Source organism: Pseudoliparis swirei, chromosome 23 (assembly GCF_029220125.1).
Source record: "Pseudoliparis swirei isolate HS2019 ecotype Mariana Trench chromosome 23, NWPU_hadal_v1, whole genome shotgun sequence".
In the NCBI taxonomy this organism is placed as follows: Eukaryota; Metazoa; Chordata; class Actinopteri; order Perciformes; family Liparidae; genus Pseudoliparis; species Pseudoliparis swirei.
In genome coordinates this window covers 10,612,099-10,630,557 of record NC_079410.1, presented here as the reverse complement: position 1 = coordinate 10,630,557, position 18,459 = coordinate 10,612,099, and the positions used below count along the sequence as shown (strand labels likewise).

At 43.5% G+C, this 18,459-nt stretch overlaps 1 protein-coding gene across 1 annotated transcript; it reads right to left on the bottom strand.

Moving 5' to 3' along the window:
* Positions 1-936: 936 nt before the first annotated feature.
* On the bottom strand, positions 937-17,678 carry mosmoa (modulator of smoothened a). The gene is made up of 3 exons (XM_056408017.1): positions 17,312-17,678; positions 8,904-9,116; positions 937-3,377 (listed from the first exon to the last, which is right to left on the bottom strand). The coding sequence occupies exons 1-3, from the start codon at positions 17,415-17,417 to the stop codon at positions 3,193-3,195; spliced, it is 504 nt and encodes a 167-aa protein (XP_056263992.1). The 5' UTR covers positions 17,418-17,678; the 3' UTR covers positions 937-3,192.
* Positions 17,679-18,459: the final 781 nt, after the last annotated feature.

The window sequence follows — 18,459 nt, the reverse complement described above, 5'->3', positions numbered from 1 at the left end:
GACACAACCATGAATATAAATGGTAGACTTGTGCCGAGATCTCTTTCCTTGAGGAACCCCACGTGTGAACTGTTGGAGTGAAGTGTTCGTCAGAGAAGGAGAACCAATAAACAGAAGTGCTAATGCTGCAGAAAAAAACCCTCAAAACTCAAACTTCAAAGAATTTAAGGTTTTTTTTCTCTTCAGCTGGAGACGTAGAGCAGGTGTCCCGAGCCTTAAAGGAACAGGACGGCATTTAGCGAACTGGGTCATTACCTCCATCTCCAAAATGTCATGCTATTCGTTTAAGAAAAGAAAGATCCTTAAAAACGGTCCTTTTGAAGGTTGACTTGCAAACTAAAGAAAAGTCAGAAGCTACACTAAGTGAATTTCCTTCAGAAACAGACAAAATAGTTCAGGCCATCTCGCAAGTTCAACATGACTACTACGAGTCCTCTGAAAACATGGACAGTCTTCAAAGTGAAACACTTCAATGCAGAGTGTACAACCTCAAAACGATGAAGCGTATTATTAGTTCTGAGAAACTAAGGTTAGTCATTGTGAAGGAAAATGTTTATTGTGAGACTTAAACGCCTCAAAATGATTGACTTCAATACGACGCAGCCCAGACAATATGATTCTGAAAATAGATTTCAAGGTCGCTAAAACGCATTTAACAGATGCACTCTGGGAACACCGTTAGCCCTTCCACTGATGCATTCTGGGAGACTGCCCTTGAAGCAGGGTTGTGTTTTTCTCAGATTTAATGAATTAGAAGTAGAAGGACGTTTGATTTACATCGTGCAGAGGTAGCATGGCGATTATAAATTGAATATGTGAAGGAGAAATCTTTGAATGGAATGATCCGCTTATTCTAAGCCAAGGTATTGATTAGATTCATACTGCATGTCTCCTTAAGCACAATACATCATAAAGACTGAATCAGTCACACACACACACTTTTTCCTCTTTTTATTCAGTGATAAATAATTCCCTATGATCATAGGCTTTATGTGAAGACATCCGATCAAGGCAAGAGACAAATTAGAGGGCACAGGTTGCCACCATTAGAAATAACAGCGGAAACAAAAACAATGAGGTAAGAAGTTCTCTTTTTTTATACATTTGTGGTGCTTCTATTTCTGTTACCTATACTGTTGGATGCACAGTGCTTCCTAATACGGCCTGCCTTTTGTGTGTCTGTACATTATTAAACAAAAACAGGTCATGGCATAATACTGAACCAACCAGCACAGGGAGGGAGGGCACTGCAGAGTGAGCGGTCCTTAGACCGAGGGGAAGAAAAGCGGAGCAGGAAACAGAAATACTAAACAAAACTCTTAGGACTTAGCGACAGAGCTCCGTGAATTCTCTCTCTCTCTCTCTCTGAGTGTCAGTAGGATGGATGCTCTTTAAATTGTTATGAATGTAAACATGTAAATGTGTTTTTGTTTGTTCGTATGTGGAGGAGCGATCAGATCAAAATGAATCTCCAACTATATTGATGATGGATCTTAAATCTGTGGATATGAACTGGTCCAGTGACAATTGAGAGAGCAATTCAGATGAGGGATGAAGATGTGGTTACAACATAAATAGATATTAGAGATGAATTATGATGTTTACACTGGATCTAAACAGCTTATAATACATCATTAAAACTACTCATGACAAGATTGGTTTTAATCCATTTATATTCTTATCATTTGAATTGTGTGTTTTTCTATGAAAAAATAATTTGCTTTATGATCCCTTGCACTTCTACTTAGGATTTTAAAACTACTCTGCACCTTCCTGTGGTTGTGTGTGTGTGTGTGTGTGTGTGTTTGTTTCATTCACGGGCCTCGAGCGCAGCATACTGAGGCCCAGCCTCATGCACGGACCTGACCTGCAGGCCCTCGGCCTCGACGGTTTCAAATCACAAAAAGCTCCTGGCTCGCTTCTTTCCTATCCGACACTAAAGGGAGAATACCACCAAGTTTCAGCATTCACATGTTATTTTCACACCTTAATGTAACTTTAGTTTACATTTATAAAAAGTAAATACTGTCTGCTATAATTACCGATATAGATTCATCTCAACACCCCCGGAAATGTAACACCTTTGAACAGGCCACTGTTAGTGGCAAAATTATTCCTACAAATACAAAAAGGTGTGTCTATGTTCAGATGATTGCTCTGTAAAGTCAGTCTTCTAGTTATTGGCAAAAGGTGTATTACTGTTATGTGTTTAGCTTAGCAGAATAATACTCACAAGTACTCTGTTGCTATCGGTATAATTAACATAATGCGAGGTCTTACATTGAGTGGCATTCTCCTTTAGGGTACTTGACCTCCTGTTCTGCCAGAGGAGGTCACCCCTTGTTGCTACCTGCTCCCGAGCTGCAGCTGGCTGGACTCTAAGCGGCGTGACGCCGGCACCTTCCTCTAGCCACCGCGGCCCGTGAGCTGGCCCAGACAGCCGTGCTCGTGGCTGCTCAGCCACGCCACACGCCTGGGGCCGCGTGAAGAGACAGCTACGGATAACTCCTGCATGAAAGGCAGAAAAACACTCAGTTCCCCTCGTGGATTCAGTTCAGTGAACCTCAATTACACTCAATCTACTTTAGTGAAAAGGCGTGGGGGTAGGCAGAAAAAAACGGAAAAAACACAATGTACAACAAAAGAAGAAGAAAAAAAAAAAACCACACATAACTGAAATAGCTAATAGAAGCCAAAAATAGCAACAGGAGCAGTCGTGACGGCGCTGATGTGTGCTGAGGGCGGTGCAGCGGGCGGCTGGGGGTCAAGTGGAAGAGAGGCTGCAGTGGTCCTCAAGCAACGTGCGCCAGCATTGCGGCCGCAGTTGCCATGACAGCAGCACGTTAAGCACCCTTTTCCAGAACAACAGAGACGGCCATATTTGAAATCAACAGAGGAACGGTGCTGCGACAGCCTCGGCTGCCCCCCCCCCCCCCTCTCTCTCTCTCTCTCTCTCTCTCTTGCACCCTTCTGTGCCCACATCCCCACTTAGTGTTTTGTTCGGTTCCTTTATTTTTTTTATCGTTAGGTACTCCGTGGTGCTGCGGTCCCTTGACACATAATCAAAGACTTCCCCGTGTCAGGCTTCTGGCCAGAGTTTGTCGTCATTGATTTTCAGTCATTGCGTGTTTTTGTCAATCCCATAACATCAGAGCCTCTCGTGTCAGTCCAGAGGCGGGCGAAGTCGAGTCCTCAGCCTGGGAGGCAAACTTTGCCTGCAAACAGAAGTCCCACTATGGTGAAGAAGATGGAGAGGACAAACAGCACATAGGAGGAGCCGACCACCGTGTTGTTGGGCAGCTTGTACGGCTGGCCTCCCACCTCGTTGATGTAGAAGCCGATGGGGAAGATGAGCGCCGCCATACAGAACAGGATCACTGGAAGGGAGGAGAGAGAGAGAACATGTTAGTTAACTTAAATAGCTTATGAATATTTACAGACTTTCACTTTTACTCAATAGTTGTTCTCACATGTAAACCAAACAAGATGCATTTCAGGGCAAAACTCATTTGAATAACTGTAACCGTAAGGCGTTGAAGAAAGAAATTAAACAGACACTCAAAAATTAGGACTCAGTCATCATTTTCTCTTTATTCTCCACACAAGATGCAGAAAATAAAGCTTGCGCTCACTCAACTTGAGCAGGAAGCAGAGGCTGCTCTAATTGAATAAAATGTTGGCAAGCTAACTAGCGACGAACAACAGAGTCTTTCAAATGTCTTTGAAGGAGCAATTACACACGGCAAAAATCAGAGAATGCACTTTGACCGCTGGGACTCGGCCGTGTGTGTTTTAGGAAGACGAGAGAACACACTGTGAAACAAACCGAGGATTTGACCTTTGGCCAAATGTCATTTATGCAATTGATGTTTCAACCTTTTTTTCAAAGATTGTAAGTCATAGATCATACACTATTCGGCCATGTGTGCGGCAACAGAATATCAGGCAACACATCTGAGGGCCAGTGCATCTTTCTTTTCTTCCTACCGGCCTGCAGAGATGACACACTCTTTTTACGACCATGTCTTCATTAGAAGAGGATTGTGGAAAACATTGAGTTCATAATAATAATAAAAATCAATTGCTTCCGCGGGGGCAGCAATTGGGGAAAGCCAATATTTTACAACAAGATAACGGTTTCGGTGCTCGAGCCGGAACGAGTCCTGGACGTCCAGTGATTGTCCCGTGTAAAGCAAGCCAACCGTAAAATCCCAAAACATTTGGAACTACTTTAAGAACTAAAACAAGTTTTCAGAAACACAGAGCTGCGGTTAGTTCAGGACCAAGAAGAGCAAACGCTACGAAAGTGTTTGGACAGCAGAGATTAAAGCCGAGATATTTTAAAATGACTTTAGAACTTTATGATATGAGGAATTCAAGTTACGACGAAGTAAAGAACTAGCGTTTATGGCAACTGTGGTTTGGTTGTGCTCACAAATTAGTTGTTGTGTAACACCAGAAACAGACAGATAAATAAACACCGGATAAACAATTGTATTAAGTTACAGAAGCCGGCCTGGACGTGATGAGGAGCCAATGAGGAGCCTCCAGCATCTGCCCCCCTGTATTGCTGCACATGCATTCAAAATGTATTTACAAGAGGCAACAACACCTTTTGGCCCATACTGTACAAGAATACCATGATTAATGCCGCCATGTTTACGTTTCCAGTCCAACTAACAAATAATGTCAAGACAAAACAAAAAGAGTTGCTGTAAATCCACCATCTACAGTCTACAGAACCACAAACTACACAATTCAAAGATTGACAAGTACAAAATATCTCTCCATGTTATATTTGCCATTCTGTTGGGTTGTTTATGCATTTCCATTTTGAACTTACGATATGGATGACAGGAGCTGAAGGCAGCATTTCTCCACAGTGAAATGTTTCCCAGAGGATGCTTTGATTTCAGCTTTTAAGTTCGTAAAAGTCAAGCTTTGCTGTGGCTTTAGGCAACTATTTGTTGGTAAAACCGTATCATCATCAAGTTTCCTTGAGCTAAACACAGATTTGCATAATTTCCAACCCCACGTGAATGCAGCATTAGTTTAAGTAAATGTTTCCCCGCGGACCATAAATAAGATCTTTATAAACCGCCTCCGGCTGATTAACACGCTTTAAAATGTCTCTCCATGCTTGAAGTTGCGGATCAGTGCTCAGATTGCACGCCTTCTTAACAGCCACATCGAGTTTGGTTTTGCTGCATCTTAGCAAAAGCCTGAAATAGAATTTGCTACATTTAAGAAAAAGATAAATTAAGAGCGAGGAAGAAGCCACACGTGTTCTGATGTCGTCGTCGTGTCTTTGGGCGTTCACTAGACGTTACATAAGAGCTTCAATTTACTGATAGAAAGTTTTCATCATGAGTCACATTATTACAAATTAAGCGTGGAGGTTGTTTCCGTTTGTCACGGGGTGAAACGGCTTTCGTGAGGCGACGTAGAGCTGAAGGAAGCTCCACAAGCAGCCAGCTTGCAAAAGCATCCTTTTTTGTATAAAACACATTTCAGAGACTCGTCGTCTCCACAGATCAAACGCAGACACTTCTGGAATCAGTTCACGAGCGCCAGCTGAACAGTTTGATGTTATCACTGACGCTTTGGGTCCAGCCCCGAGTCCACTTACGTAACACCAACAAAGCCAGCCGTGTGACCCGTCACAGATCAATGGCTGTGCAGATTTGGTGGAACAGCTCCATGTTCTTAAAATAACTCTCTACATTGCATTCAGAGAGCACCATAGGATGTTTTCTAAAGGCATTTCTCAGCGGAAATGAAAAGCGTATTTTATTGTCACATTACATATAGTTACCTACATATGAAATGTGTTCTCTCCATGTAAACCATCCTTCGGAGCAGGGGGCTGCTGTGAAGCGCCGGGGGTTCAGCGTCCTGCTCGAGGACACTTCGACATGCAGATGGTGAGCGGGGATGGAACCGCGTACCGCATGGTCTCAGGACGACCCCCATGAGCTGCAGCCGCCCATCACCGTGAGTCATCCACGTCGTGGCAGCGACATTTTTAGCTTTCACCTTTTCACTCTCCTTTCAATTAGCGGAGCTGCTCAGTGCCTGAGAGATGACTTTCAACGGTCTCAAAGATCTCCCGCTCTTACAGTTCTGTAGTGCAGCGAGAGGAATTTAGAGTAGTATTGGGATTTAAAGACGTTTTGTCAACGTGCCAATCGACAGTTCCAATTTACCCGAGAGATTCAAGATTTAATTAGGAATAGGCGATAAACAAAAACAGGGATACTTGTTTTTGCTAATCACGCAATAAACACCTAACAAATAAAAGTGTTTTGGTCAATGTTTAAATCACAATAATAAAAATATAAAAATAAAATACTGCCATCAGTCCTACTCATGTATTCTTTTACGCTGACTACAATACCCTCGTAACTCCAGAGATACTTATGGGATGCCAATCGTGGTATGTCTCACAATATATATCATAAAATTGCACACTTAAACCGAGTGTGATATTTAGGATTCTACTTGCTTCCCTAATAAACTGGTTATAGCGGTATCGTCCTTTTAACCATTTTTGTCGAAGATATTTCTGTAAAACAAAATCTGACATGCTTTACGTACTCAATAACACGTGTTGAGAAACGATCCCTGAGCCAATCAAATTAATGTTGCGGTCAAACAGTCTGCCAACAAGCAGAAATGAAGGGGAGGGGGTATTGGAAAAGGATGCGTGGTAAGCGAAGCTAAAGTGGAGCCAGAAATTCACAGCTCAGCATTATTCCTGCAAGCGTCACCAGAAAGTGAATTGAAGTGCACCTCACAGTCCGCTGCTTCTCTAAAGTGTTTGAACTGATGACACGCGGCGCCTTGCTCGCCGTCTGCGAGAGAGAGAGAGTGTCATGTTAGCCAATATGACTAAGAGTTACTAAAGTATGGAACAGAAATTACCCGAGGAAATTAGTCTATTTAATGACAAGTTAGACAGAAAGTAAAACGTCAACTATTTTGACAATTTCCTTCATGCTAAATTATTAAAACTAGCCTCTCAACACTGAGGATTGGCTGGTTTTCTATGTCTAACTGAAAAAAGGCAGATTTTGCATGTTTATAGAAGCCAAACAGACTCGTTCTCACAGTAACCAATTAGATTTTAGTTGCAAAGGAAACTATGACTATGGGACCAGAATCAACAGATAGTGTGATAAAGTGACTTTTCAGGCAGTTTACAAACTTAAGAGGATTTAGTATCACGTCACTCTTTAAAATAAAGTTTATGGACCGACGATACAGGTATTTGGGGCTGTAGAGGGTAAGGAAAATATTTCTATTTTGTAATTTCATCATGAATAACCAAATTTCCTGAAGTTACTGTTGACTCATATTTATCTTAGCCCCACTCTGAACCCACACACCTCGGGGGGAACATATTGTGTGTGCGTGCGTGTGCGTGTGAATGTGTGTGGACACAGAGGTGGGTCTGTGCTGGTCATACAAAGCTGGCCATTCAGGTGCCGGAGGCCTGGAGCCAGTTCCACCACAGACTGCCCACCTTCTCTCAACCTTCACCTGGTTGATCCGAATGCACCGCCCCCAGCCCCCAATACAACCAGCTTCACTTTATTCTGTGTCCACTCCACGTCCATATCTGTCATTACTTTGGCTCTTGACCTGTGCAAACATCGTTATTCACTCAACTCACCTTCTTCACTCCACTCGTCCGAAACCCCCCAGCCATTTCACTCACTTAACCTCTCACCCTCTCCTCCGACAGCGGCGTGTGCCACTACATGTTCAGCAACATCAGAGTGGAAGAAAACGCTTTCCAATCCCAATTTTACCTTTTCATCCCTCTCCTACACTTTAAACAGGCTCTTGAAATACAAGACGATCCCAGGAAGACCATCAGTCTCTAGTGTCAGCTAATGGGAGCCTTAACACGCCTTATTTCCTGAAAGATAATCATCAAAATTGAATCCCCTTAAAAATAATAACAACAATATACCACTTGTCTAACATGGCCAATGGAAACTTAACAAGGGGACAACAATTGCTCACCGTTTCCATGGCAACCGCTTTATCCACATCAAGTGCGATGGTTAAACAATGATTTAACGCCATCTAATTCAGCTTGTGACACAGATTTGTGTTTAACCAGACAGACCAGTCAGTGGAGAAAGCAGTGATTCATTGGGAAGTGATTAGGGAGCATTATAAAAGCCTAATTTTGAATCTGCATTTCGCGTGGTGAAAACAAAAAATGCAATGGGTGTTTGTTCAAATCTGCAGAACAAAAAAGACAGTGTCCAAAAAAATGCACCCAGCTTTCAAACAAGAATACAGAGCATTGTGTCTCCACAGGCTACTGCTCCGTCCGTACGAGTGTGCTCGAGGCCAATCGCGCTCCGCCCTCCAACACAGCCTTTCGAAACCGGCCCGGCCACGCCGCACGAGGTGCTGGAAGTGAATCTTATCGCGAAAACACTTGAGAAACACTGTGGCACTTAAGCCGCCTCCTCGGGTATCAGAGGAGCTGCATTACTCAATAACTTAGCTTAAGGGAGCAAGAGGAGTCGTTAAGCATGCAAGAGAAACACTGCCGACGCAGCAAACCAAACGCACACTAACAGATTCTCACATCACTCTCCAAAACAAACACAAGTCCTGGTTAAAGTATTGGATGCTTTTGACATCACACTTATCTAAAAATCTAAATTAACAACAAATAAGTTGGCTAATATTTTGCATTGATGACACCTCGTGACTTCTCATTTTATTATTTCCTGCCGTAAAGAGACTATGTCCATGAAAATACGTATAATGCAAAGACGACCTTCTGAAGGTTATGTCATGAAAGATGCAGGGAGACAGAAGAAGGTGAGAAAGCTCCAGGGGGCTGGGGGGAGGGGATCACTGTCGGGTTCACTTACTGCCGGTGAAGGCGATCCAGCGGGCGTATTTGGTGGCTTCTCGGCGCCAGTGTGACGCCACGAGCAGTCCACAGGTGACAGTGAGGGAGATGATGCCCATGATGATGAAGAATAGAGTGGTGACCCACTCCGGAGGCAGCCGAGGTGGAATACAGGTGCGGTCTCGTCCGTGGATGGTCTGGCATTGCCGGACTAGACCGACTGTAAGGGCACCTGCGAGAGGAGTTGGCCGTTTTAATTCATCAGTTATAATTAATCATTTGCAGCACACACAAAAACACTGATTAGTGTAAAAAAAAAGAAAAAGAAATGCTTCATTATGAGTAGATGCAAACACAAGAGAAGCAGCTCCGTCTACACTGTATCCTGTTATCTATGCTCCATGGGGGCAAATGTCAAAATACGGAGAGGTTGTCCAGCAGCCTGCGTCCACGCTTCTCACATGAGGGCCAACTTTTGAGCATGCGCTCATAATCTCAGAGACGACCCGATATCTTTCAGGGTAACCTGAGAAAACATAGGAGAAAAAGAGAAGAAGCCTGAAGCTCTCTCGCTGAACAGTAAGGCTTTGATCTAGATTCAGTGAGAACGGGAAAGGAGAGAGAAGCTCCTTTAATGTCACCAATGCAGCGCTGGCGAGCAGCTGGGGGGCTTCTCTCGTCACGCTGGTGGGCCCAATTACGCCAGCGAGCGAGTGGCCAACATTTTTTCTTGCACCTCCACACTCTAAGAGAAAGTGAGGATTAAATCCATCCTGCCAATTACTGAATCTATCCCACGCAGGTATGCGAAAAGGACACTTAACACACATCTGTAAGAAGTTGCGATGATCACACAGATTTGCTGCAGCTTTCAAACCCCAGGACTCGTAATCATCTCCTTTCTCCATCTCTCGTCTTTGGCGAGGGTATTACGGGCTCACGCCTCCCTCTGACTCATGAGCAGAGCTCGGCTAAAGTTAGAGTGTGAAGGCCAGAACCCGGAGCAGAAACGTGCTCCAGTGGTGCAGCCACTCTGGAGGGACGTCATTCAATGAGAGCAAGTCCTCAAGGAGACTTTCTACCGGAGTAAGCAGAACAGCGTCCCATCACTCAGGCCTCTGCTAATCACAGCCCTCAGCAAGAGAAAGGCAGACGATAAGTTATCGGCTGTGAAGTGTTCCTTTGAAATCACTTGGGTGATGCATAGTGGTCTCCCTGGAGGGCAGAGGAGCTGCCCTGTACCCTCACGCTCTGACACTTAGCATATGCTCACACTTACAGGACACTGAGAGGCTGTGATCAGAGAGACAACAGCACCGCATGAAGAGCGCAGCGCTTGGAATTTCTTTTCAACAAAGCCACAAGGTTGGTACACAAGGCTCCGGCAAAGAACGCAGGTTTCGCCGGCAAAATAACTTTAGCCTGGCTGAGATTTTGCAGTAACAATGCATCGTCATTCACCAAAGCACTCCGTACCTTTCCAGGGTATTAGTTTGAAACGTGAACGAGATAATTCTGCAGTTTACGTGCTTATTGGCTCAGCGGGACACAAACTTCAAAAACCTTTAAAATCCCAGGTTTTCTTATAAAAATGACCTTCCTGGATCATAATTCATTCTCAAACTGGTACTTGAAGCAACAGCGCAGTTCCTTGCGTTTCTTTAACGCAGCACTTTTCAGTCGGAATGCTAAGTCATAAAGTGGCACTGAATAACATGGCCTTAAGCCAATTTTTGTGTTTACTCTTGAAAACAGACAAACGCATTTTCACCTTAATGTGCCCTGTGGAGTTTTCTTGTGAACCAACACGAGTTATATATGCAGTCAGTGTTACTCAGCCACACTTGTGTGTCTCCTTCACTTTAATCCCTCCACATATGTGGGGCATAATCTAATAAAAATACAAAATAAATTGCGAGTGGTTAACACTTTTTCTACTGACCACATAATAACCCATTCACTGAAAACGCAACTCTTTGTGGGCAACATCATAAAACTTCAACAGTGGCTCAGCAGGTGGGTGGACGCCAGCAGGAGACCAGCACGCAAGCTGGAATTGCAGAAGGTCAATCGGGTTACTTGCTCTGTCTGGCACCCATAACTCATCTACTATAACCTTTTCTCCATTGACACATTGAATACATAATGCTGCTTTTAACTATTTTGAGTATACGTCACCTAAAGGCAAACAGAATAGCAAAGTGTGTGAGAAGAATGCTCTTAATGCCTCGGGGGTGTGGTGGGTTCAGCAGCCAGTCCAGAGGAAATCCTGTCTCCTTTGTAACACCCGGTGAAAGGACTGCTTTCACAGTCACAGCCCACACAAACAATGCATGATTCAAAAGAAATGCTTTTGGAGTCTGTAGACGTTAAAGTATGCGAAATAAGGATCTCACACACACACACACACACACACACACACACACACACACACACACACACACACACACACACACACACACACACACACACACACACACACACACACACACACACACACACACATGGCTTGTGACAAAAGTGGCACCTGGCTGTTGGGTAATGGCCGACTCGACAGCCTAGCCCTGAAGTCGGAACCTTGAGCTAATTAAGTAAAGCGGGTGAGCGAAGTAAGGAAAGCAGCAACTGGTGCAACATTAAAAAAAAGTTTAAAAGCTGCGGTTAATGGCTCTGGTTTATGACCATTTCCCCTGGATGCTCTGGCCTCCTGCTGTTTCACAAGCTCTCTGTGGAATTCCTGCCTTACTAGAGGCAGGCATGCCATGGTGCACGGACAGAGGTAAACAAGTCAACAACACGGAACGTTCTGGTTAATGTCTGAATGTTCATAAGTACTTCACATTATGCGGAGACTTCACTTCAACTGACACCAAACATTAACCTTGCTGTGCAAGAAGAATATGCATGAGGATAAATAGTTTAGGAAATTATTATTTTACTGGACATCAAAGACAGTATATTTTTTATATACACATTCACCGTGACGTCAACCAATTATTACGGTTTTAAAGCCTTGCATTTTGGCATTTTTGCCGTCGCCATCTTGGTTATTTTGCCATCAGGTTTAATACGAGAGGCTGAAGCCAAATACAATCAGACAAATTGTTACAATTACCTGTCATAAACTGGTTAAAGCAGGAAGACGTAAACCAGGACAACTCAAACCGAGAATGGCGTGATAGGGACTTGCCAATCCCCCCATGCAGCCACGCCGCAATGACAACCCTGAATATTATCGGGACCATAATTTACTAAAAGAAAATCAAACTGTGCTGTAAAAGACTTGAAACCTGCGATTGAGACATAAACTCAAGCTGTTACAATCTTTACCGAGTAGGGATGCACCAATGCCACTTTCCCCCCATACAAGTGCTTACACTTCAGTATTCACTAGACCAAGTACCAATAGGAGTACTTATTGATACCATTACCATTCTAACAATGACTTTGAAATATTTTATTTCATTTTTAATTTGTTCAGATGGTGGGGATGACTAAAGTGGCTGCATGTGCAAATGACAATGCAAGCAACATTTTGGCAGCCAACTCTCCCGGAAGCGTAAACTGGATGCATCGGGTTATTGTTACAGCTGGCCGATTTATAAAGGCTCTGCCGGCGAGAGGTTGACTTCACGTTGCAGTTCTGGTATCGGGTGAGGTTTACGAGTACAGGGGCACAGTATCGGACCGGATGCTGGTATCGGTGTTGTGCATCCCTCGTACTGAGGCAACAGATTAAGCAAGAAGTAGGTTTCTTTTCTCATGTACAATCAAACTTATTTTTGCAACTAGAGGAGCCACCCTACTGGGCCTCTGATTGGCTATTCTTACATAGGCCAATAACACTTCAAACCCAACCAAAGCAGACAGATTAAGCAGAGAGATCCGAGACAGTCTGTGAGAATGGAGTTGCAGTTTGCAGCCTGATGGCATTTCGACAATAATGACCCAAAAAAAAAACTGAATCTGTATTTATATTGGCTGATGGTGCACATTCCCATCAATGTTAAACCAAAGGTGAGCGCTAACCTACAAGTTAACCAAAACAACAACAAATATGCTAGAACTCATCTGTTGCACAGGCTTCAATTGAAGTAAATGGGAGGCGGCCAGCTTGACCATGCGCAGAGTCTGCCGTAAATGGTCCAAATTTATTATTTTTTAGGAAACAAACTTCTGTTTTGGTCAGAAAATAATGGGCCACCTCTCCATGTTGGGGCCCCTGCATATTTTACCACCCTCATTGTGCTCGATTAGCCTCCAGTGAGCTTTGTGCTCACAGTGATCAAAATACTCCTCTCACCATGTCTCGGTCCAAATGAGAGGAAATGAGGACCGTGTCTGTCTGCACATCTTCAGCGTGATGACACTGTCTTTAGGGGGGGGGGGGGGTGCTGCTGTTTTAGAAGCCTCTGAACTGTAGTGGGCGGCATACAACAGCTGAGTCTTCTGCTGCTGCTGGAGGCTTGTACAGCACCCACTCGCATTGCAGAGCCACTGGAGCTCAGCTGATGTGTTCGGTCCAAACTTGCATAAAAAACAAGAGAGACAAACCTACGGGAATATTGTATCGTTTGAACCTCAGGGCTAAATGATTAATCTAGTGTAATTTGCAACCCTCAAGCAAAATGAGTAAGTGGGCAGCGATTGAAATGTTTCCACCCCAACAGACAATGGAAGTAATATCTGCTTCAATTATTTTAACAAGTGGGCCACTTGCAGGGAATGAGTTTTAGGCTCAGAATGAACACTCAAGTGCACATGTAATAATCACAATCTTCTAAACATGGTCATGTTTCCATGTGCAGTTCGGATGTTTTTGTCATCTCCCAATCGTAGCACACGGTGAACTGAACTGCCGACTCTGCAAATAGACAATATTGGCTGGGGCTGGTTTTAGGACACTGTGTGCCCTTGTACTTTGAAAAGAGATACCTAAAATAACACAATTTAATATTCTACAACTTTATCTATTCTAGACATCCGAACAATCTACAGTAGCATTGAGCACCAATCCAATTTACTTATGTCTTTTTTGTGCATTTTGTAAGTGTTATTGTTTCTGATATGCCGTCACAAATATCTAACTACAACCAGCTTAAAGAGTTTCTTTGAGTTTTGAGCTAAATTAATACTCTTGGACTGACACCACCAGTAATGTAGCTCTCTAATACTCAGTGGAAATATAAATGTTTGTTTATTATCAGAGAAGGGATAATGAAAAGCATTTAGGTTCATACACATATTCTGCTGTGAGGGGAAATGCATCTGGTGTGGCGAATATTCATAATCAATGACGAAAAATGGTAAAAATGCATTTCGGCATATTTTAAGAAACCGCTACCTTGAAAAGAGAAACGGTGTGGCATTTTTCTATCACAATGATCACCTTGTGAAGTTAAGCAACAGCAGGCACATTTTTTTTCTCTTCATTCGGCCGCTCACTGCATACATTAAAACCCATATCAAAGTAAAATCTGGCTGATGCTAAATTGGAATAGTACTCGTTAGTAGTTTATTCATAGTTTACTCTTAAAATGAACGTTAACTGGCCAATGACCTCGGAGGTAAAACGCAGCCTTGAGCTTTGACACTTTCTAGTAAACATACATCCTCTTAAAAAAACAGTGGCGGCGCGTCACATCCAAACCCAACGGTGTGTTTCCATGCACAAGTCTCACGGTCTGTTTACTTCTAAAAACAAAAAAGCTTTGATCGAACCAGCAGTCAGCTTTTATTGACGCTAACTGCCCGGGAGAACATGTCTGTTTCTCCACGCTCTGAGCACAAAGACGACTCTTTGGACTATTGAGGTCCAAAGAGGGCATGTTGAGAAGCACTGAGCCCCTGTGACAAGACAACAACACAGCTGGGTCAGCTGATCACCAGGGGCTCCTACTTCAGAACAAATTCAAGCAATTCACTAGTCAGTGTAACGGCTTGGACAAAACAGCAATCAGCTCATGATAAACAATTCAACTGAGATAAGTCACAAACACAGCTAGAAATGTCTCTCTTAATCCCATTTCGTGTCATGTCACCTGTGGCAGTGGACTTGCACAAAAGACTGTTTCACAGAGCCCCAAAGAGAAACTGTTAAATTATGTAATATGCCATCTTAAAAGATGTGACAGGCAAAAATAAGAACCACTGTTGCAAGAAATGTGAAATAATTAGGCAACATGCAGAGGGAATGAAAGCTAATCTTTCGCTGAATTTTGTAAACCTTTTTCAAAATATGTTTGTTGTTATGTCTACCCGTTTACCTATTGTGAACACACTGCATTGTGAGGCAATGTGTCAAGGCAAGCAATGTAAAGATACAAAATGGTGCAACGCTCAAAGAAAGAAGTTTAAACATATATTTCATGGCAGGCCACTGCAAAATAAACACAATTTAGAAAGAAGCCCTCATTTAACATTTATAAATCACTATATAATCATTAAATACTTGTTTATTTCCACTTGCAACATGTTTTAGCTTGTTTAATGTTCTATTATATTGTAATGACAAGATTAAATGTACTTTGAAAATTAGTTTATTTTGCCCGTTGGGTCAATAATTTTGATGCTAATTTGTTGCCAAAATGTGAAGTATAAATAAACTTGCCTCGACTTACATCTACATTATATTGAAATCATAAATAATTAATGTACTATTCATTTGATGATGTGGTTAAAGAAGTGGTACCACAAAAGCTAACCACAATTGTGTGTGACGGCACACTCACCCCATAAAGATATAAAGTCTTTAAACACTCAAAGTCTGTCACCAATAACTGAATTGCTAGTTATGTGCAGCAGTAAAGTGACAATCAGTTATTTTAAAACGTTGACTAGATAATCTAAATAGACTAATAAAACAAATGTGCTCCTCACGCAAAACCAATAACCTTAGGCCCAAGATGAAAATGTACACACACTTTCCTTTAAAAGCAAACTAACTGCCTCTCTAGACCAAATTAAATGACATAATATTGACTTGATTAAAAACCTGTATAACTATCAGAATATAATCCAAAACAGAGGCTGGTACATTCTTAGTTAAAATGATGAAAAAAGGGTGTGATCGAGTTGTAGTCCATTTCCTACGTGTCTCATAAAACCATAAAAGAGAAGTTAGATCACAATCATCAGAGGGCCATGAAAGAAATGTGGTCCCGCTGAGAGGAAGTGAGAATAGTGACAACGAGGTGGAAGTCGGTTTGAAACCCTCTACGACACCCACACCCAGCATTTTATATGGAGCTACTTTTTAAACGCAGGTAGTGAGAAATAACCCACGACACTTTGGCTGTAGAATACTAACTTTAGACGGGAACTCACCAATACAAGCAAATGAGATGGTGGCTGAATTGTATTTGTATCCTATTGTTACTACTTTTTTGTACAGATGGCGCACTCTGTAGAGCCAATACAGCCTGTTGGTGGATGATGGACCCTCCCTGACCCAGTTACTAAGCTGTCATCCTGCCGAGGGGACAAAGAGGAGCAGCTGTCTATCAATAGCCCCAAATGTGTTCTCGGGACTGACACAAATAAAGCGAGGACTGGAGCACGCGCTTCTGTCCAAAATCAGCAGGGAAGCCACAAATGAGCACCTGCCGTGGATCCTCAAGTGAGCGCTGATTGGATTGATCACATGGAGGTCACTTCAAATGTCAAGTCACCAGAGCGGAATAACTTTTAGTGCTCAAATGATAAGCTGCTGAATCAATTAGTCAGTTGATAGAAAGAAAGGCTGCAACTAATGATTAATCTGTTGCTTTTTTCCATGAATCAACTATTAGTCTATGACAGTCAAATCCCAACTCAAGGTTTTAAAACTCTAAATTGTTTGGCAACATGAAAGATAGAAAAACAGCTAATCCTCCATCGAAGCAGCTATTACAAGCAAGAGTTTGGCATTTTAGGCTTGATGAATTCATTAGTGATTCAATCACTTATCTGCAGTGAATTTCCTGATACTTGGATTAATCAAAATTTCAGCAAAAGGTCAAACCTTCTCTGGTTTCATCTGCTTTACCTTTTTTTAAACATCATTGCTAATGTAATATGTTTTGCTTACACTGGTGATTAAAATACAACACCAAGAAACCCTGATGGTCTTTTTCACTACTTTCTAACCTTTTTATGGACTAAAGATGGATTTATTTTAGCGAGAGCAAATAAGAATATGCTGCTGGCCTCAAAGCAACAGAGGCCAGTGGTGCTGATCAATCAGGTATGATATTGTACGTGTTGCTCTTATTTGTTTCGAGTATGCACAGAACAAACTGCTGTGGAGGACAAAAGATGCTGCTGCAGATGAAACACTCACAATGGAGCACATCTTTGTTGCGGAGACTATCTGATGGCCACTGGCAAAACAAACAAAAAAACCTTAAAACATGACAGTAGTTCTGAATCGTGGGCTGCTTAGTTTACCTGCTGATTCGCCAGTGTTGATCCAGTCTGGGTTTGCAATGCTGGCTATTGCAAAGATATCTGCAGCCAGAAACAGGCACCCTGAAATTATCGTGAGTTTATCCATCCCGCCGGCTGATGAAGCGGCGGCAGGATTTGGGGAAATGTGGCGGTCGTCGTCCAAAGTGTGACCCCGACCGTGGCAAAGACGCAGGGCGGGCTGGTATCAGTCGAACCTCGCCCCCTTCAACAGGAGCCCGTTGTTGTGGTTCTGCTGTGCATGTTGCAGCGACGTTAGCTCCTCCGCGTCAAGCAAGCGAGAGCCTCCAGCTCCAAACGACTCAAACACGAAGCGCAAAAGCATCGCATCTCAAACGCCCGCCGCCGCCCCTCCCCACCCCACCGCCCGCCACCCCCAGTCGTAGTCCGGCGAGGTAAACCAACAGCTCACTCGGCACCGGCGCCCCTGAACCGCTCGTGTCGTCTTTCGGGTCCGTGTTCAGCAGCAGCGGCATCGGGCACAGCTGCGGCTAGCGGACGGCTAGCCAGCTAGTTCCCAGATTCGGGCTCGGTGTGCCGAGCTGCGGCCCAGAGGCTGCTCGACGGCCGAGACCGCAACATGTCAGACGCCAATGTCACACAATGCGGGGGCGGAGGAGAGGAAGCCGAGCCAGCTCCCCCTCGCTTCGTGGTTTCCGTGCTTTCTAAGAGGAGGTCTAACGTGAGCCCATCACTGTTCTCCCTCTGCTAGAATAGCATCTGGTACTTTCTGTCCGTTAGCTTCACCTCGTCTTCGTCTGCTTCTTCTTCGGACGAACGTTATTTAAATCCCACAGAGACGTCACAAGTCCCGATGTCCGGGAGAGCCGTAACGTTATTGTTGTGCTTACACCCGTTAGCTCAGCCTCCCTTTCTGCCAAATGACATCAGGCGAACACCCCCACGCAGAGAGTCTCTCACACACACACACGTGCACACACACACTGAGCTCAGTATCTTCACGTTCAGGAAGGGGGCTCCCGTCCTCTTCTCGCGATATTATGCAAAAATAGGGGTTCACGTTGTCTCGAGTCGCCCTATTTCCTTGGGGGTCGCTGATAGCCGCAGACTGTGATAACGTAATCAGTGGTCCAGGAGAATTTGAACCCACAATATGACTTATATGACTT

Excerpts from the sequence above, each read along its gene's own strand:
- mosmoa (XM_056408017.1), bottom strand. The coding sequence starts at position 17,417 with ATGGATAAACTCACGATAATTTCAGGGTGCCTGTTTCTGGCTGCAGAT. Across the intron at positions 9,117-17,311 it reads CAACACTGGCGAATCAGCAG|GTGCCCTTACAGTCGGTCTA; the intron begins GTAAACTAAGCA and ends CTCCTCTCGCAG. Across the intron at positions 3,378-8,903 it reads CTGGATCGCCTTCACCGGCA|TGATCCTGTTCTGTATGGCG; the intron begins GTAAGTGAACCC and ends CCTCCCTTCCAG.